Source organism: Oryx dammah, unplaced genomic scaffold (assembly GCF_014754425.2).
Source record: "Oryx dammah isolate SB20612 unplaced genomic scaffold, SCBI_Odam_1.1 HiC_scaffold_13, whole genome shotgun sequence".
Lineage (NCBI taxonomy): Eukaryota > Metazoa > Chordata > Mammalia > Artiodactyla > Bovidae > Oryx > Oryx dammah.
The window spans coordinates 30,045,774-30,067,329 of record NW_024070197.1 but is presented as its reverse complement, the minus strand read 5'-3'; the positions used below and the strand labels follow the sequence as shown (position 1 = coordinate 30,067,329).

At 36.9% G+C, this 21,556-nt stretch overlaps 1 protein-coding gene across 2 annotated transcripts in view; it reads left to right on the top strand.

Moving 5' to 3' along the window:
• Positions 1–15,538, top strand: part of CBFB (core-binding factor subunit beta) — a 47,809-nt gene extending 32,271 nt beyond the window's left edge. The window contains exons 5-6 of one of the 2 annotated variants that reach the window (XM_040253411.1): positions 2,214–2,309; positions 13,295–15,538. In XM_040253411.1, the coding sequence (XP_040109345.1) occupies positions 2,214–2,309; positions 13,295–13,363 (165 nt within the window). In that variant the 3' untranslated portion in view covers positions 13,364–15,538. Of the gene's footprint in view, positions 1–2,213; positions 2,341–13,294 lie in introns of both variants that reach the window. The other variant, XM_040253412.1, reaches the window with a different exon arrangement.
• The last annotated feature ends 6,018 nt before the right edge of the window (positions 15,539–21,556 follow it).

Genomic DNA, 21,556 nt, shown 5'->3' with positions numbered 1-21,556 from the left:
CTTACTAGAAAAGACGAAGCTGGAATTGTAGGTAGGTAGCTACCAAATCTCTCTTGGCTTTTCTTACTACAAATAATGGTAATAATTTCTTTTTAGTTTAATAAGGTAAAAACCTATGATCCTTGCTAAAATACACATTAGTGGCTAATAACTGCCTTAGGGACTTAGATTACATCTCATATGCTCTCATTTTATCTTTCAAGTCTTCTCTACTGTATTCAGTCACAACTGGTAATTATTTATTGATTTTTGTAATTATTTGTTCATTTCCACCTGCCCTACTAGACCAAAAACTGTGCAGAAAAGCATTGATTGTTCCCACTCATTGCATACGTGGCATGCAGCAGAGTGACTTGGGCATCATAAAGACTCACTGGATATTTGTGGAATAAATGAAATTAAGTGAATGAATACACAGAACAGACGGGATATCCTATTATCAGTAGACATGTCCTAGTTGATACCTAAGAGAAAACCCTGAGGAGTTGGGAATAGTGTTCTTTTGTGGGTGTCTCTGGCTTATACATTACATTCTGAGAATACAGTTGGAACATATAGTAACGTGTAGTCACATGTATAAATTTTATCTGTCCACAAGTGCTTATAAAAGAATAGGATTTATTGAATGTTGTCAGTGCACTTAAATTTTTTTAATGTTATTTAATCTCATGAAGTATGAGGGCTATATGCAATCTTCATGAGAGTTTACTGAGGCTTAGAAAATGAAATACTCCTGGGTCACTAAGCTAGTAAATGGATCATAAGAGTGGAAACTTGCTCACACTTTTCTGTTTTGTTTAGTCAGTGAAAATGACAAGTATTGAACAACCCTACTAACATAGCCAAATAAAGGATTTAGCACACAGAATAAGATATCGGTGGTATGCAGTTCAGGCCTGATACAGCACATATTCCTGGGGGCTGTGGGTCCTTTTATTTTTCCTGCTGCACTGTGCTCAGTGTGTATGGCTTAGTATTATGTGTGCAAGATGGATGCTGTATCTCTGGTCATTGCATCAGTTCCCAGGGAGAAGGAAAGGTGACATGTCTCCTAAATGACTCTTAGAAGCCCTATCAGGTGACTTACACTTCTATATCATTGGCTCGAGCATTGTTACCTGGCCACCCGTTCCTGCAGTGAAGCTGAGGCAGTTGAATATTGACTTTTTTGGTTGTGTTTTTGATATTTTAATTTCATCAACTGTGCATTGAAAGTTCTAGTGTTGAGGCATATGTGGCTGCAAACATTGAGCATCATGTGCTGTAGACAGTGAGGGAGCTTTAAGTTGGGGGTTATTATGGTCAGGTTGTGCCTTAGAAGGCACGCTCTGATGGCTGTATTATGGCTTGGGGGATGACAGAATGGAAGCAGTAAGTAATTGCAGTAATTTAGTAAGAGTTCTTAGGAGCCTGAACTAGCAAAATGTTTGAAGGAATGAAAAGGAGACTATAATGATTGAAAAAATAGGTCACATGGATAGGATTTGGTGGTTGGTTGGATCTGTGAGAATAAGAGGAGAGTAAAGTGTCAAAGGCAGTTCAGGTTCCCAGCTGAAATGAGTAAATAGTACTACCATCCAGACTAAAGTAGAACGAGGGCGAGTTTAAATTGGTTGCCTTTTAGACAAAAGAAGTTTGAGGTATCTGGGTTTCCTTCATGTACAGATCTTGATTCATCCATTGGGAAAGGATTCAGGTAGATTTGTTACATGTTACAAATAATTTTCCTTGATAATATCCCTTGGAATTTTCTTTTTGTTGCCTAGAAGTTTCTAACATTTGTACAATCAATTCTGTTAATACTCTCTTCTATATTTCTGCCTTCAGTATTATAATTAGAGCATCTGGCCTGTCTTATCCCCACACTATAGAAGTATCTGCTAATTTCTTTTTCCTTATACACCCATGTCTTAAATATTGACTTGATTAGGATTTTATTTTGGTGAATAGGATGAGGTAAGGACAGAAAAGAGAAGAGCATTTTCATTTGTTAGAATGTGATTGAATGTGACTACGATTTCCAGGATGTTATACTAGCACGCGAAAATAATGAGGTTTTCTTGAAGAAGTTGCTCTAATGTTTTTTTATGGCTTTGATGTTTTGAGAAATCCTCTGTTGTTCCTTTCTTTGAAAAAATAAAACACTCCCCCAATTTTAATTTTTTTATTATAAGTCAAAATTAAAATACCTATTTCATGTCTTCTTATGACAGCAGGAGGATGCCTTAGCACAGCAGGCCTTTGAAGAGGCCCGAAGAAGGACACGTGAATTTGAAGACCGAGACAGGTCTCATCGGGAGGAAATGGAGGTGAGAGTTTCACAGCTGCTGGCAGTAACTGGTTAGTACTTTCCCCCAAACTCTCAGGCTCTGTTTGTGATGTTTGTGCATAATGTTTTTGAGTAGTTTAATGTCTTTTATTTTTAAAAAGTGATGCTCTGTGACTTCCATGTTCATTAAATGTAATTGCTATAAAGAAACTTTACTCTTAATTTTAAGGTTGTACATGAATTCCTCATTTATTGGTCTTCCTAAAAATCATTTACTGAAAGGTATATTTTCTATTCATTGATCCAAATATCTGCTTTTGTCTTAAATGTCTTTTAGATTTTTGTGTAAAAACTATCTTACGTTATCGTAGAATATATATTTTTAGAACATTATTAAAATGTTTGGGAAAAACATTATTTTCCACTTTTCTGTAAATATTTTGGCTTGATACTGTAACATTTAATTTTCAGTCCTCTGTATAGTCTCTTTACTAGAGGAGAATTGAATACTTTCAAACTACTACAAAGAATGGAATTAACTTAGACTATTTTTATTAAAATCTTTTTGTGATAAAGTAAAATAGACACCAAATTGACACCAAAAATATATGTAGCTTAATTATTGGAAGGCTAACACTCTTATAACCATAGAGATGTTTTTTCTTTTAATGCAACATTTACCCAGGTGTTCCCACCTCTATGTGTGTGTTTAGTTATGACCTTATCTTTCTGCTCGAAAGTAGTCATTGCCTCAGTATTTGTAGTAATCACTTCCTTGTGTCTTTTTACAGTTTTATTACCGATGTCTGCTTTAGTCCTAAACACTCATATTTAGTCTTGTCCAGGACTTAAATTTGATATGACTATCAACTAAATAGAATACTTTCCAGGCATTAGAAAGTGTTCTGAAAACTGGTTGCACAAAAGTGTGAATGAGCTTACTTAATACTACTGAACTGTGTACTTAAAGATGGTTAAGGTGTAATTTCTATGTTATTTTACATATAGTTTTCCATGTTAAAAACATTTTTTAAGTCAATGTTATATGATAGAGAAAATTTGTTGTTTTTCATGCACAAAATTATATGTACACTATTTAAATTAGCATAAAAGTGTGTGTGTGTGTGTGTACGTGTGTACACAAAGACGGTGGTTAAGATCCCAGACCCTAGAGCCAGATAGCAAGCTCTGAATCTGACGGCCACTTTGTCACCTCTGGTAACGTGTTTCACTTTTCTGTGACTGAGTTTTCTGATCTAAAATCGTGCCTATCTCATACGTTCATCATAAAGATTAAATGAGTAAATATTAATACATGTGAAAGCACCTTTACAGAATGTGTCACTGACTAGGTGTCAGCTGACATTATTGGTATTACTTCATATATATGTTTGTTAAAATATTTTCTAAGGGAAATCACTAGTGGTTCAGTTGTTAGGACTACGTGCTTTCACTGCCAAGGGCCCAGGTTCAATCCCTGGTTGGAGAATTAAGATCTCGCAAGCTATGTGGCATGACCATATATATATAACAAATTAAAAAATCAAGTCTACTTAATGCTTAGTGTATGAAACAGAATTATCGTTTAATGGTTGATATTTCCTTTTGTCAGTGAGTAAATTGATATAATTGGCTGATAGCGACTGATGATGACCTCAAAAATACTTTCTAGTCAGGGGGAAAGACAGGAGGGATGTAATGCAGTAGTACATTTTTTTCTTTGAAGCTTTTGCAATTCTTGTAATCAAACTTTCCGTGGTATTTTCTTCGAGGATACTTGTTTCTGTAATAGTAAGAAGTTTTCAATGTGTAATGTGCATTTGTTATCTGAACCTTTTTGCTCATGCTTTTTGTTCCTTGACTGAGAATTTACTCTTCTGCATATTCAAGGTCCAGCTCAAGTATTATCTGTCAATCCCTTCTCTGATCTTCTTAATCATAATTAGCCCTTCTACTTTGTAGTTTCCAGAGCTCTTATTTCTATTACTGTTGTTATTGAACAGTATGTTAGAACAATTAAAAACTTGTCTGTCCTCCATTGTAGTATGATGCCCAGTGAAATTGGGTCCCTGATGTTCTGACCATGGCAGTACAGAGGAAGGGCGCTCACATCTGCCTCTGCCTGGGGGGTCACTTGCAGGGTTTTGAAGGAGGAATGTGAACTTGCCAGCAGGACAAGCTGGGGAAAGCATTCTTGACAGATGGAGCAGTGTGCAAAGGAGTGAAGGACTAAGAGATCTTAGCATGTCAAAGAATGGGTCGGTCTTTCCGGAACAAACTAACATAGCTTTAAAGGAACATCAGAATCATTTTATAAAAAGTGCTGCCCAGCTACATTATATTTGAAGAAAAGCGACTTGACAGCTGTTGGAACAGTTAATTAGAATTTTTTTTGTATGTGATTTGCTTTACATAAAATTTTAGATTAATTGAGGCTTAGAATTGTCTTCTCTAAAATGTTAGTTTAATAGTTCTTATAAATAATGTTTCTTGAAGAAAAACATGTTGGTGTGAGAATTTATATGTGTGTGTGTTTGTATGTGAACAAAAAAATAGTGATATTTTTGTTCCTAAAGATGTCAAATAATTTCTTTTCAGATAGATAGTTTCCAGTGAGTTTTAAGTCAGTGATTGAGCACATGGGCTTTGTAGTCACCTGGTTCATCAATTGCCAGCCTCTCTCATGTCTGTTTTGTCAGAGAAATTGTTGTGAGAATTAAATGGGAAAATGCTTATAAGGCACCTGGTGTGTGTGTGTGCTCTCAGTAAATAATAGCTCTAAAGTACTTCTTAGCACTAAAAGCTCTACCGCAGTGCTGGTTGCAGTTAATTGAATTATCTGGCTAACAAGAACATCCTTTTCGTTCTCTATAAAGTGTATTGGGGCACTTTCCCTGCATTATGACCTAGAGCGTAGAGAAAATGGCTTGGTTTCCATCAATGATTTAAGATCCTGTAGTCCCTTATGGCAGTAATTTAAGAAGTCAGTTCTTGTAGAGAACTGTCATCTATAAAATTGGGCTGGAGACTCTAGAGCTCTCACTGGCAGTCTCTTAGGGGAGTTTTGGGTATGCATGTCTTTTGGCACTTTGTGAATGTGTATTTTTCTTCCTTTAAAAAAAAAAAAATTCCTAACAAATTCCTGATGTCAGCTTATTTCTTGTAGTTTACCTCTTTTCTGAAAGGAGAACACTGGAGAAAAATACTGTGGTTTCCCCCCCTCCTCCGCCTCCCCCCCGTAATTCAGATATCTGTAAGAGGATCTTAAAAAATATAATCAAATATTCTTTTTGTTTTTAATTTTGTTTTTTAAAAAGTAACAATTTTATGAAAAATGGGTTTTTTACATTCACCTGGATAAAGTTATTATTTCCATTTCAAGAAACTGAGACCCTGAGAAAAATTGACTTTGTGTCTTTCAAATAGTTGGTTAATGAAGGGAAGAGTCAAGACTTAAACCAGTTTCCTAAGCAGAAGTTTTCCACCAGTACAGCCTAGCACTGGGAAATGAATTTCCACATCACCCACAAAGATGATTAAGTTGAAAAATAAAATCTCCCAGAAGAGGTCAGAAACCGTTTTGCCTGGAAAAGAAAAAACTGAGGAAGAAAAGAATAATAAGGGTTCTAGTGGGTGGTCCTGACGCCTGACTGGAGACAAGGGCCAAGGAGCAGTGGTAAACTCGTGGGTGGCAGTAACCCAGTAAGTGAGCCTTGGAGGCTTAAGATACTGGCAGCACAGAGGCTTGGGGATGTCCTGCCCCTGTTTGGATAACCTCTGAGGCCTCTAGCCCTGGCTTGCTAAGCTTGTAACAGTGGGGCTCATGAGCATTTAGTATGTGTAGCTGGTTAAGGTTACTGACAGAAGGAAGCAGAATTCGAAGTGGTTTTGGTTTTCCCCAGTGTCTTTTAACCTGAAATCAGTTCTAAAACTCCTGGAGTGATGGCATTTTTATACCTTTTGAATTTTGTATCATCTATTACCTGTTAAGAGAATGTTTGTTGGTTAACACAGAATGATGAAAACAGAAGATTCTCAAACCTTTTTTTTTAATGTGAATTTCTATCTTCATTTGAAATTTTACATAGGACTTTAATGCATAAAACAGCTAAAGGGGGCACTGCTCTGGTTGAAGCAGGGGGAGGGAGTATTCTGGTCTCCCCCTGGAGTCCCTGGGATGTTTTCAGGGAACCCAGTAACTGGCAGAATGTAACTTGAGAACCTTTCAGGTAGTAGGTGAGGATGAGGCTTCTAATAGATTGCCCTGGTTTTGAATCCTAGCTCTACTACTTGTTGCTACGTGACCCTGGGAAAGTTGCTTAAATTCTTGACTCTTATCTGTAAAATGGAGCTAACACCGTACTTCCCAGGATACTGCCTAACTCAGTATCTGACACTTAAAATGGAACTCATTGGAAGCTAGTTTCTTCACCGCCCTCTTTCATTTTTGTTTATTTATTTTTAATTGGAAGGTAATTGCTTTACAATGTTTCATTGGTTTCTGCCAAGCGTCAGCATGAATCAGCCATAGATATACATATGTCCCCTCCCTCTTTAACTTCTCTCCCACCTCCCATCCCATCCCACCCCTCTAGGTTGTCACAGAGCACTAGATTGAGCTCCCTGCATCATGCAGCAAATTCCCACTGGCTGTCTGTTTTACATGTAGTAATGTATGTATTTCAGTGCTGCTCTCTCAGTCTGGCCCAGCCTCTCCTTCCCCAACTGTGTCCACAAATCTGTTCTCTATTTCTGCATCTCTTGCTGCCACACAAATAGGTTCATCAATACCACTTTTCTAGATTCCATGTCTACACATTAATATATGACACTTTTCTTTTTCTGACATACTTCAGTCTGTATAACAGGCTCTAGGTTCATCCACCTCACTTGAACTGACTCAAGTTCATTCCTTTTTATGGCTGAGTAATATTCCACTGTATATATGTACCACAGCTTCTTTATCCATTCATCTGTTGATGAACATCTAGGTTGCTTCCATGTCCTGGCTATTGTAAAACAGTGCTGCAGTGAACATTGTGGTACACGTGTCTTCTAGAATTGTGGTTTTCTCAGGGTATATGCCCAGTAGGGGAGTTGCTGGGTCATATGGTAGTTTTATTCCTAGTTTTTAAAAAAATCTCCATACTGTTCTCCCTAGTGGCTATATCAATTTACATTCCCACCAACAGCACAAGAGGAGTCCCTTTTCCCCACATCCTCTCCAGCATTTATTGTTCATAGATTTTTTTATTCATCCCCTCTGTCTGTGCATCTTAGCTCACAGTGTATCTGGAGTGGCAGTAAAGATGGGCATATCCTAACTTTATAGACTGTGAAAGTCAAAGATATGTTACCAAGCTATTTTGTATCCTGTGCTGTTTCTTTCTTTGTTTTTTTAACAATACTAAGCAATTTTTCATTTTTCTGGCTTCTCTTGGGGTTGAATAGTGATGAGGAGAGGGTACAAACTTCCTGTATTTGGTGATATTTCTTGATCTAAGGACTACATGGGTGTGTTTACTTTGTGAAAAAATGCATCAATCATATATTTATGGTTTGTACACTCTTCAGTACAGAAGATAAAAAATACTTTTTAAATAAAAAAAAGTAGACTTTAAAACAGAAAAAGTAATCAAAAAAAGTAATCATTTATTCTGTAAAGTGCCTGCCCATTGATGTCTGTTGTCACATAGAAGTAACCCCATGTCTCTTTACCTGAGATTCTGTCCACGACTTGAAAATATTGACATGCTATGCATGGCAGTCCTAATGTTACACATCTCTGTAACTGTAATTTCACTGCCTTACTTTGGGATTTTGTGAAAGAAGATTGAAGTTAATGATTGCATAAGGTAGAGGCTGAGTGCTTTGATCATAAATAAGTTGTAATAATACCTCTGTCATCTGTTCTATAGCAGCTCACACACACTCTCAGTGTGTCCAGAGACTGCCTTCAGCTTGATTGGCCTCTTAACCTAAAACTGTGATAGAGTACTATTGGCTCTTAATTCAGCTGCAGGGTGACAGGGTGCTGAAAGAGATTTTCTCTGTCATTATCTAGAAAATGCTTTCAGTTGTTTAGGTTATAAAGTGTTAGCAAATAAATTATTGTCTTTAATGTCAGAGAATGGGTAAACCATTATTGCTTATTCTGCTATAAGCAGTTTTAGTACAGTTCAGCAAATCATATGGGAATTTTATGTGGAAACTATTTGGAAATAAAAACAGGCGAAAGACTATGTGGTTTTTATATTTATGTTTTGTATGTTTTTGGAGCCTTCGATTCTGTGTGGTCCCAAGAAGAAAATTTCAGTCTCTTATTTATTTTAAATTCCCACAGACTTCAGTTTTCACATCACTTAACTCTGTCAACACTTATTTTTATGTAAGGACAAATTAACATAAAAATCTGTCTATACTGGACCTTCCTGAGGTGTATTTTGGACAGTAGATGAAAGTGAAGTAGGAATATGAACTCAGACTAAGAGTGAGCATCGGAAGCAGGTTAGTGAGGGAGAACAAGAATGCTAGGTCTGCCCTCTCCCACACAGAGGGAGAGGGCCTTGTTTGCTAGATACCATAGGAGAGGCAGACTTTACTAAAATTCTTTTAATTTTAACTTTAATTCATAAAAATTACTCATCTACAAGATGCAGTGTTTTTTTATTTTAAGATTTGAAAAGTTCATGTAGATAAATTGGGAAGTTACAAGCAGCTTTGTAGTGATAGTAACAGCATGAGTGCTTAGTATGCGCCAGGCAATATATGCTGCAATTTTGGTTTTACATTTGATTCTTAAATGCTCTTAGAAGATGTAACTCCCTTTTGCGGAGCTGAGTCTGAAAGAGGGTAAGAAGCTTATATAAGCTCACGTTACCAAAGTGTAGAGCTGCCCCATCCAAGCCCGGAAATGTCACTTATTTCCACTATCTCTTTTATTTTTAAAATGCCACTTTAAAGTTTTCCTGAAGTATACTTTATAAGAACTGTATTTTTTTTAATGTGCCTAGTAGACCAGTTCTTGAAGTCTACTAATGATTGTCTCTGACCTTGTTTTTACCTTTTTTATGAGTTTGGAGAAAGTGCATTTCTTTCTGTTGTATCAGGACTTGAAATTTCTGCTTTGTGTCTCGTCTTGCCTTAGCTGTCAGGAGAAATAGCAGTTACTTAGGAGGCTGACATTAATACTAATCGTAAGGTAAAGGTTCATTTTCTTTAGCGTTCTGAATTTGTGTTTTCATTGCCACCAGCTAACTGTGAAACCTTGGGGGAGCCATGTAACATTCTTGGTCTCAGATGTATCATGTGTAAGGAAGAGTTGAACTAGAGCTCTATAAAGCACAGTGCTGCTCTAAACTTCTGTCATGCTATGTTCCAGCCTTTAGCCAAGTGTTAAACATAAAGTGATTTGCACATTATCTTGGTGTAGTATACACTCAATAAGTTTGGATCTATTTTTAATTATTAGGGCATTTTCTCATGAAAAGTTTTCTGCAGTTTGATGATCTTGATAATAAAAGAAAGGAAGTCAGCCAGGTTTTATTCATTTTCCCTTGGGTATCCCTGCTCTTGGCTACTTTGCACGGCTCTGACGAGCAGAGAAAGCTCCAGCGTCTGGTAAAACCCTATTCTGAAATATTGTTAATAAAAAATTAAAATCAAGGGCCTATCTGGGTTGACTGGGGAAAAAGAAACTAGAAATTACAGGCTTTATGCTTTTAAAATAATCAGGTTCAGAGATTCTTTGCCATCATCTCGTCTAGTTTGTTACTCATAGAATTCTTTCTAAAATATCCAGCCTTCGTTAGAAAACTGCCACAGTTTAAAGCACTGCTTTTCAAGGCAGTGTATCCAGCTGTTGAATTCCAGTCGTGTGGAATCTGTTTCATTGGACATAAATGTGTCTGTATTTGTCTCCTTCATATGACAGCACATATATCTTCCTTTCTAGCATTAAATTTCCTCCCAGTCTCCCCGCTATCTCATTCTTCTCTCTTCTGCTCTCATTCATACTGTCAGACTTCCTTTTATTTTTTTCAGTTTTTGATTCTCCATCATAGTGTCTTCTTTTACATCTTCCTCATTCCTTCTTTACAGTGTAAATAGAAATTAAAAACACAGAAAGCGAAATAACTTTTCTTTCCATGCTTTCACCAAAAATATATTTTAAACAAATAAACCCATAGCAACCTCTGCACAGCCCTGACTAGTAGGGAGGACTCTAGCTGCTGATGACTGTTTTTGTCACTCATTTGGAGTCATCCCATTATTAAAATATTTTTTTTCTTTTACTTCAGTGAATTTTTAAAAATATATATTTATTTTTTATTGGAGGATAATTGCTTTACAGAATTTTGCTGTTTTCTGTCAAACCTCAACATCAATCACCCATAGACAGACATATATCCCCTCCCTTTTGAATCTCTCTCACATCTCCCTCCCCACCTCACCCCTCTAGGTTGATGCAGAACCCCTGTTTGAGTTTCCTGAGCCATATAGCAAATTCCCATTGGCTATCTATTTTACATATGGTAATGTAAGTTTCCATGTTACTCTTTCCATACATCTTACCCTCTCCTTCCCTCTCCCCATGTCCATAAGTCTGTTCTCTATGTCTGTTTCTCCATTGTTGCCCTGTAAATAAATTCTTTGGTACCATTTTTCTAGATTCTGTATATACACGTTAGAATACGATATTTATCTTTCTCTTTCTGACTTACTTCACTCTGTATAATAGGTTCTAGGTTCATCCACCTCATCCCAATTATTAAAATAATTCGAAAGTTACTCTTATTCCAAGACAAAAGCTGAAATACCTTTTTCACAAAGTATTACTGGTAGGTTAGTAGTGATTTATAAATATGTAATTAGGATTGATTTTTCTCAGTGTTTCTTCATTGCTCAGCCCCTTTCTAACCTTCATTGACTGAAACCAGATGCTTATATTACCATCTCTGATTTTGCAGAATTGATCTGTCCTTACACTACATTTAGCATTGATTCTGTAGAGAACATACCTTGTTTTTCTGATGCATATGCATTCTATCACTCTTTCAGTCTGTACCCATGTAGCATAACATTAACCTGACTAGTTAATCAAAAGGAATGTGCCAAGATGTAGTCAGCATGTAAAAATAGTTAAGGTTTGCTAGAGGAATACATCACAGTTTATAAGAGAGACAATAGAAATTAGTGTTGGGTTTTCATCTGTTTGAAAGTGAATAAGGCAGTGTCATTTCTGTCTAAACAGCATAACCTTCTTGAGAAATGATGATGAAACTGGAGCTTCCGACTAAACGTGATTTTACAGCACAGATATGACTTGTTGAGATGTTTCACTGAAGGTCAAGGATGCACATTCCCTAACAGTTATTTCAGATCTTAATAATTGAAGTCAGAACTTTCAACTTTTGGTTGTTTCCCAAAACTGACAGACAGTGGATAATCAGTTGGTGACAATAATACACGATTCCATTTAGCTAAAGATGGCACAGGTTAATTGCAGTCAGTCTTGGTTGCTGGCATATAACAAAGGTGGCTAAAACAAGATCTAGATGAAAGATGATGGTGGCTTGGACTAGGGTGAGAGTGATAGGAATTAGTCAGAAGTGTCAGATTCGGGATTTATTTAAATGTAGAGCTCTCAGAATTTACTGTTGGATGTGAGAGAAGGACATGTTGAGGGTTTTTTGCTGAAACAACTGGTAAAATGGAGTAGCCTCTAGCATAGGAAAACTGTTGCTGAAGGAACTAGGTTCTATAAACAGATGTTTGTGCTTGACTGACATTTGTAGTAATTAAAGAACACTTAATGGAAGAAAGATGCACTGGAATTTGTGAGAGACAAAGTAGATATTATGTGTGGATCAAGTGGGGGGCACTTATATTAAACCTGTATATTTCATGTTGATGTTTGGAAGAAACCAAAACAATACTGTAAAGCAATTATCCTTCAATTAAAAATAAATTTTAAAAAACTGTATACTAGCAGAGTATGTCATGTACAATATGTTCATTTTTAGATGTTCTCTATTATTTCCCATAGTTTAAGTAGAAATTTTATTCTAAAGTGAAACTTGAAGTCCTCAATGTTTATAATTGTCAAGCATCTTAGTTGTTTAGTATTGTTGTAAACATATATCCGGGTATAAACAAGTGCACCAAGGACTCTCATATCATATTTTTTTTGAGACAATACTTTATTCATAGTAATTCTGAATTTTATTTCTTGGTAAAGAGATGTCTGGTTAAAACCCAGATGGCAGAGATAGAATACAGTGAGAGGTAAAATTCACTACTGTATTTTTGTTATATACTTCTTATGACTCAGTTTTTTTATCCATAAAATGGATAAACAATAGCACCTGTGTTATAGGTGGTTGGCAGGGATTAAATTAATTAAATTCATTCATCCATGTGAATTGCTTAGAACAGTGCCCAACGTATAGTTAGTGCTCCATGAATGTCAGCTTTTTAAAAAACATTTATTTATATGTATATTTAATTGAAGAATAGTTAATTTACAGTGTTAGTTTCAGGTATTCAGCACAATGATTCAGATATGTGTATATTCTTTTCCCTTATAGGTTATTATGAAATATTGAGCATAGTCCCCTATGCTATACGATCCTTGTTGGTTCTCTATTTTATATAGTAGTATGTAAAATGTCTGCTGGTATTAAAAGAGAAAATGGGAAAGTTTGCTTCTAAGATGATTGGATGGTGTGTTCAAATTAAACCCTTTAGTCCCAAAACTATAAATATAGGATTTATTACTCTTTTATCCACAGTACATATTTTGAGAATGCCCTTTTGCATATAATGAGATTTTTATTCTTGGTTTTTAAGGAAACTATAGCAAAATATTTCATACATAATCTGTATTGTTCTTTTCCTCTTAATGTGGAGATACTGGCTGAAAAGTTGTAAACTTTTTTTATATGTGCTACTGTATTTTATATTTATTAGCACTTTGATTTTCAAAACACATTTTCACCCTAAATTATAATTTTGTCATTGCAGGCAAGAAGACAACAAGACCCTAGTCCTGGTTCCAGTTTAGGTGGTGGTGATGACCTCAAACTTCGCTAATTGGTGGCACAAAAGATGTGACTCCATCTTTACATATTCATTGTTTCTAGTCTGCAGAAATAATTAGTTAAAAGACCAGAAACTGTGATAACTGGAGGTACTACGGTTTATTTCTCAACCTTAGGCAGTAACAAGACATCACAAACTGCCATGGTTTTGCACTATAATACCTGCATTTCTAATTAAGTATGCATGTAGCCAGTAATAATTTGAAATTTTTTTCTATGCAAGCTTACCTTGTTGGCATTATTTTAGTGAGTCGAAACTATCCACTTGTAAAACTTTTTTTTCCCTTCATTTTAATTTAAAAGTTCATGTCATTTTTTAAAAGTCAAGAAATTAAAATTTTTACTAGAGGATTTTTTCCCCCTAATCAGTTGCTCTAGTTTTTTTTTTTTTCAGTTTTAGATATGTTGGTTATTCAGCTTCTTTTAGATAAACATTCTTGGCTTTTTGTTGTGTTTCCCCTGTTTCCTTTTGTGTTTTTATAGTTTATGGCATTTAAAAACTGCTGATGGTTTGCATTATTTACAAGCTGAAAACCTTGTAGCATAGAGCTGTCTGCCATGCCTTCTAACACAAAGTTTACAGTTGTTAAAGTTGCAGTATCCTTTTAAATGTTGATAATCAGCTCCTTTTCTTTCCTTTTTAAACATAAAAAAATTGTAATTGGTATTAACTCTACTCTGCCCCAGATCGTTTTAGATTCTGTTCTATAATCATGAGTTTGTATGGAGATATTCTCAATATTCTACTGAAATGGCTAAAGAAGTCACAGGCTGGCTTCTGTTTTATTCAGGGATTTTTTTTTTTAAGTCAATCAGAAAGGGATACTGGAGCTTCTTCATGTATGTAACAGCATATTAAACTGGAGACAGTGATGAATCAGCTACAAAGGTAATATTGTATTAAAATCATGTTTAAGATAGCTGCTTTTATGTGTATTTTATAATGCATGCTTTTGTAAAAAACAATGCTGAGTGATGAAAGATTAGTCTTAGAAAATGTACATCTATGCAGAAGGTACATTTTCTTCCATTAATTGTTCTGGAGAAAAAATTCACAGGTTATATATATATGGTATTTTCCAAAAGGACTATTAATAGAACCTTTTGAGATGAATTAGTATAAGAATATTTTTAAAATAGGCTCATTGTCAAATTGATTGCAGCTTTTTTTTTTTAAAATACAAACTGGAAAGAAACGTAAGTTATTTGGCACCTCCTTACAAATATTTTTCTTGGTTACATTCATTTAATGTTACTGCATTTCTGAATTTTTGAAAAAATGTATTTTATCATAATAGAATGGCATTATTATAAAGAGTTTGAAAAAACTGACATGGTCAATTCAGAAAATGAACTGAAGTCTGAATAAGGTCATTGCATTTAAAACATATATACACTTGACTGATGAGGGAGGTGTGACTTTCAATGTATATAGGTCTTATAATTCATAAACATATCCTGTATCTCAGAATAAAAGTATGTGTTATATATTTGAAGTCATGCATGGTAAGGAGTGTGTTTAAATCATTATAAACAATATGCATCATAAAAGACCATGCTGATCTTGTGTAACTAAGTACTATGAATGAATTGGTTGGATTTTGATATTGTGCAGCTCACATGTTTACACACTCAGTGCCCTAATTTCCCTTGAGGGAATCGCCTTTTAAATGGTCCTTCTAGTGCTGTTTCAAGGTTACTTTATCACAGAGATCCTTGGTTTTTGACTCTGCACTTAAATTTTGTTTTTTTAAAAAACATGATGATGGCACATTTTTTCTATTGCTTCTAGCTAAGGGCTTTCAGTCCACCAGTAACTAAGATCAAACGCTATTAAATGTTCATGTTAACCATCCTTCTGTAAATACGGGATTGTTCTTGTCATTTAGCATTGTACTGCTTCCATCTATCTTAATGCTGGCATTAAGATCATGAGCCCTTTTTCTCCAGTAGTGCAGGCTTTGAGAACTTTTATTATTAAGTTATTGATGCAATTTGATATTTTTCCATAATCTGTATTTAAACAAAATTACATCATTGCATCATCTTTTCTAAATTCATCTCCATTAAAACTTGCCTTAAGCTACCAGATTGCTTTTGCCACCATTAGCCATATTGTGTGTGTGTATGTTTAATTTACTTTCACAATAAACTTCCGTGTAGTGAACTTCTGGGTCTTGGTTCTTCATTAACAATAATCCAGCAATTTCTGTTCCAGTGTTCATTATGGCACAAAAATTGATTTTGTATCTGAACTGTTCTTGCATCCTGCTATTTACCCTTAAAAAAAAAAACACCAACAGTGGCATCTAGTGGTCATTTCTGTTAATTCCAAAGAAAACCTTTAATGTAGATAACAGAAAGAATACTAACTTCCCAATATATATTATAGTTTTCAAAAAATCTGCCTTGATTTACCCAGCCTGTGAGATATGACTATAGTCACGTTGGAGGGAAGGAAGAATTCCAAAAGTTACACATCCAAGTAACTGCCATCTTTCAAACTATTCATTTTAGGAATACACATTCAGTTTGACTGTGCTAGTGTCATATCAGACATTCTGAGGACTTTTCTTGGCATTTTCCTACACCAAAAAATTAAACCATTTACTTTAGAAGCATACCTTAAGCTTGATCATAAGAAAATAATTATTCACCACCAGACTTTTTGCAAATAACAAATATCTTTAATGCTGAATTGACACCATGAAGCAAAATTCCAAAGAGTTAGATTCATACTGTGAGAGTTAATTTCAAAAATTATTTGAGTCGTAGCATCACAGTTTCAGTAATTACCTCTAGAAACAGGTATTTGGATATGTTAGTTTGGGGCTACCTGGGAAAAGAAATGCCTTACTTGATTTATGCCTCATTTGGCACTAGGGAGATTTTTCAAGCTATCAGAAGCCATTGTGTGAATTATCCGTCGGTGCATAACACATTGCCCCAAAACTTAGCAGCTGACAATAAACACCATCTCAGTTCCTGTGGGTCAGAAATCGAGAAGCAGCTAAGTCCAGTGGTCTGATCCAAGGTCTCTCCTAAAGTCAGATGGTAATCCTGGGCTATGTAAGACAACTGTGGCTGAAAGATCCTCTCAAGCCCACTCGTGGTCATTGGATGAATGACCTTGCACGGTGAGGGGGTGTTGGGGATGAAGACCTCCTTCCATGGCACATGGGTATGTCTATCGGGCAGCTCATGACTTGGTAGCTGGCTTTCCCAGAAAGTGATCAAGGAGGCGTGCATGCCTAAGATGAAAGCCACATCTTAATAACCTCATTTGGGGCTGCCATACTCCATATGTTAAGTAACTGGGTCAGCGCCCACACTAGAAGGGAGAAGTACTGAGCTTCATCTCGTGAAGGGTGGAATGTCAGAGTCTGTGAACATGTTTTTAAAACCACCACAGTCATTTTGCCACATGAGTGTAAGTATTTATAAGACAACATTGGTGTTTTGATGTTGCAAACATTCCTTTAAAGTTTAAGACTGCAGTCATTTTCTGGGCGTATTTCAAGGCATGATTCTCCTGCATAGCATCAGTTCCCTTTCCTGCATCACCACCACATATATGTACGTGGCATTTCAAAAATATTCAAGTAGAAAATTAAAATTTGTACAGTAGAATCGTAGGTGAAAGTGGCAGTTTGGTTCGTTTAAATGTAAGATAACTCAAAAACAGTTACTGTGTTAGTTGATCCTCAACTTTTGGCTAGAATAAGCAACTTAAAGTCATTATTGGCCTTATTCAGGTTTTAGAAACATTGGGAAATGTGAGAAGATAAGATACAGGCATAAATTTTTGGTTAGAGAAGATAATGTACATCCGTGAGCGGTAGATGCTAAGCAAGTGTGGCTATCGAGCTTTTGAAATGTGGCTACTAAAACCGAGAAACTGAATTTATTTTCTAATTTAAAAACTGAAGCAATGTTAAATATTTTTCTGTTATAACTTTGGGGAGGACTACCTTTGAAAATCTTGTTTCCAAGTTGAAGCACACTGTAAAATACCAAATATCAAAAATTAATACAAAAGAAATAAGGTTTAATTTACTATTTTGACTATATATTAAAATATACACTGTGTTATATTGGGTTAAATAAAAGTTACTCTTTTTTCCTTTTTAATGTGGCCAGTATAAAATTTTAAATTGCATGTATTGGCTTATATCAACATTGTCAGTAGCCAAAGGACATCACTTCATTTCAGTTCAGTCGCTCAGTCGTGTCTGACTCTTCGTGACCCTGTGAATCGCAGCACGCCAGGCCTCCCTGTTCATCACCATCTTCCGGAGTTCATTCAAACTCATGTCCATCGAGTCGGTGATGCCATCCAGCCATCTCATCCTCTCTTGTCCCTTCTCCTCCTGCCCCCAACCACTCCCAGCATCAGGGTCTTTTCCAATGAGTCAACTCTTCACATGAGGTGGCCAAAGTATTGGAGTTTCAGCTTTACCATCAGTCCTTCCAGTGAACACCCAGGACTCGTCTCCTTTAGGATGGACTGGTTGGATCTCCTTGCAGTGCAAGGGACTCTCAAGAGTATTCTCCAACACCACAGTTCAAAAGCATCAGTTCTTCGGCGCTTTCTTCACAGTCCAACTTTCACGTCCATTCATGACCTCTGGAAAAATCATAGCCTTGGCGAGACGGACCCTGGTCGGCAAAGTAATGTCTCTGCTTTTGAATATGCTATCTAGGTTGGTCATAACTTTCCTTCCAAGGAGTAAGCGTCTTTTAATTTCATGGCTGTAATCACCATCTGCAGTGATTTTGGAGCCCCCAAAAATAAAGTCTGACACCGCTTCCACTGTTTACCCATCTACTTCCCATGAAGTGATGGGACCAGATGCCATGATCTTAAGTTTTCTGAATGTTGAGCTTTAAGCCAACCTTTTCACTCTCCTCTTTCACTTTCATCAAGAGGCTTTTAAGCCCCTCTTCACTTCCTGCCATAAGGGTGGTGTCATCTGCATATCTCAGGTTATTGATATTTCTCCCGGCAATCTTGATTCCAGCTTGTGCTTCTTCCATCGCAGCATTTCTCATTATGTACTCTGCATATAAATTAAATAAGCAGGATGACAATATACAGCCTTGGTGTACTCCTTTTCCTATTTGGAACCAGTCTCTTCCATGTCCAGTTCTAACTGTTGCTTCCTGACCTGCATATAGGTTTTTCAAGAGGCAAGTCAGGTGTTCTGGTATTCCCATCACTTTCAGAATTTTCCAGTTTATTGTGATCCACACAGTCAAAGGCTTTGGCATAGTCAATAAAGCAGAAACATGTTTTTCTGGAACTCTTGCTTTTTTGATGATCCAGCGGATGTTGGCAATTTGATCTCTGGTTCCTCTGCCTTTTCTAAAACCAGCTTGAACATCTGGAAGTTCATGGTTCACGTATTGCTGAAGCCTGGCTTGGAGAATTTTGAGCATTACTAGCATGTGATGAGTGCAGTTGTGTGGTAGTTTGAGCATTCTTTGACATTGCCTTTCTTTGGGAAAGGACATAGATCATACTTATTTTCAAAAGGAAAAATGTTTTTTAAAAAAGGAAACTATTGTGTCTCACTGCTTTTAAAACAAAGTGTGACTCTTTTACCTCCTAGGATCATTTAGGGAAGAAATGTATATCCAGTGCCCAAAACAGTAAAGTGAAAGTCGCTTAGTTGTGTCCGGATGAAACCATGTCTCCCGCATTGCAGGCAGATTCTTAACAGTTAAGTCACCAGGGAAGCCCAAGAATACTGGAGTGGATAGCCTATCCCTTCTCCAGCCTGTCTTCCCAACCCAGGGATCAAACTGGGGTCTCGTGCATTGTAGGAGGATTCTTTACCAGCTGAGCTACCAGGGAAGCCCCCAAATAAACACAGTCTTTGTCCTCAGGGAACCTACGATCTGACTCAAAAATGAACCAAAAGCAGACAAAATACACAACTGTATTGGAAGTTGTGGATCTTATGGGGCACATCTAACTTGGTCTGGGTGGTCAAAAAGACTTCCTAAGAGTCCGAAATGCAGTACTTGGATGCAGTCTAAAAAACGACAGAATGATCTCTGTTCGTCTCCAAGGCAAACCATTCAGTATCACAGTTATCCAAGTCTATGTCCCAACCAGTAATGCTGAAGAAGCTGAAGTTGAACGGTTTTATGAAGACCTACAAGACCTTTTAGAACTAACACCCAAAAAAGATGTCCTTTTCATTATAGGGGACTGGAATGCAAAAGTAGGAAGTCAAGAAACACCAGGAGTAACAGGCAAATTTGCCCTTGGAATGCGGAATGAAGCAGGGCAAAGACTAATAGAGTTTTGCCAAGAAAACGCACTGGTCATAGCAAACACTCTCTTCCAACAACACAAGAGAAGACTCTACACATGGACATCACCAGATGGTCAGCACCGAAATGAGACTGATTATATTCTTTGCAGCCAAAGATGGAGAAGCTCTATACAGTCAACAAAACCAAGACCAGGAGCTGCCTGCGGCTCAGATCATGAAATTTTTACGAAATTCAGACTCAAACTGAAGAAAGTAGGGAAAACCGCTAGACCATTCAGGTATGACCTAAATCAAATCCCTTATGATTATACAGTGGAAGTGAGAAATAAGGGACTAAATCTGATAGATAGAGTGCCTGATGAACTATGGAATGAGGTTCGTGACATTGTACAGGAGACAGGGATCAAGACCATCCCCATGAGAAAGAAATGCAAAAAAGCAAAATGGCTGTCTGGGGAGGCCTTACAAATAGCTGTGAAAAAAAAGAAGCAAAAAGCAAAGGAGAAAAGGAAAGATATAAGCATCTGAATGCAGAGTTCCAAAGAATAGCAAGAAGAGATAAGAAAGCCTTCTTCAGCGATCAATGCAAAGAAATCAAAAACAAGAGAATGGGAAAGACTAGAGATCTCTTCAAGAAAATTAGAGATACCAAGGGAACATTTCATGCAAAGATGGGCTCGATAAAGGACAGAAATGGTATGGACCTAACAGAGGCAGAAGATATTAAGAAGAGGTGGCAAGAATACACAGAAGAACTGTACAAAAAAGAGCTTCATGACCAAGATAATCACGATGGTATGATCACTCACCTAGAGCCAGACATCCTGGAATGTGAAATCAAGTGGGCCTTAGAAAGCATCACTATGAACAAAGCTAGTGGAGGTGATGGAATTCCAGTTGAGCTGTTTCAAATCCTGAAAGATGATGCTGTGAAAGTGCTGCACTCAATATGCCAGCTACTTTGGAAAACTCAGCAGGAGCCACAGGACTGGAAAAGGTCAGTTTTCATTCCAATCCCAAAGAAAGGCAATGCCAAAGAATGCTCAAACTACTGCACAGTTGCACTCATCTCACATGCTAGTAAAGTAATGCTCAAAATTCTCCAAGCCAGGCTTCAGCAATACGTGAACTGTGAACTCCCTGATGTTCAAGTTGGTTTTAGAAAAGGCAGAGGAACCAGAGATCAAATTGCCAACATGCGCTGGATCATGGAAAAAGCAAGAGAGTTCCAGAAAAACATCTATTTCTGCTTTATTGACTATGCGAAAGCCTTTGACTGTGTGGATCACAATAAACTGTGGAAAATGCTGAAAACGATGGGAATACCAGACCACCTAACCTGCCCCTTGAGAAATCTGTATGCAGGTCAGGAAGCAACAGTTAGAACTGGACATGGAACAACAGACTGGTTCCAAATAGGAAAAGGAGTACGTCAAGGCTGTATATTGTCATCCTGCTTATTTAACTTCTATGCAGAGTACATCATGAGAAACGCTAGACTGGAAGAAACACAAGCTGGAATCAAGATTGCCGGGAGAAATATCAATAACCTCAGATATGCAGATGACACTACCCTTATGGCAGAAAGTGAAGAGGAGCTTAAAAGCCTCTTGATGAAAGTGAAAGAGGAGAGTGAAAAAGTTGGCTTAAAGCTCAGCATTCAGAAAACGAAGATCTGGCATCCAGTCCCATCACTTCATGGGAAATAGACGGGGAAACAGTGGAAACTGTGTCAGACTTTATTTTTGGGGGGCTCCAAAATCACTGCAGATGGTGATTACAGCCATGAAATTAAAAGACGCTTACTCCTTGAAAGAAAAGTTATGACCAACCTAGATAGCATATTCAAAAGCAGAGACATTACTTTGCCAACCAGGGTCCGTCTAGTCAAGGCTGTGGTT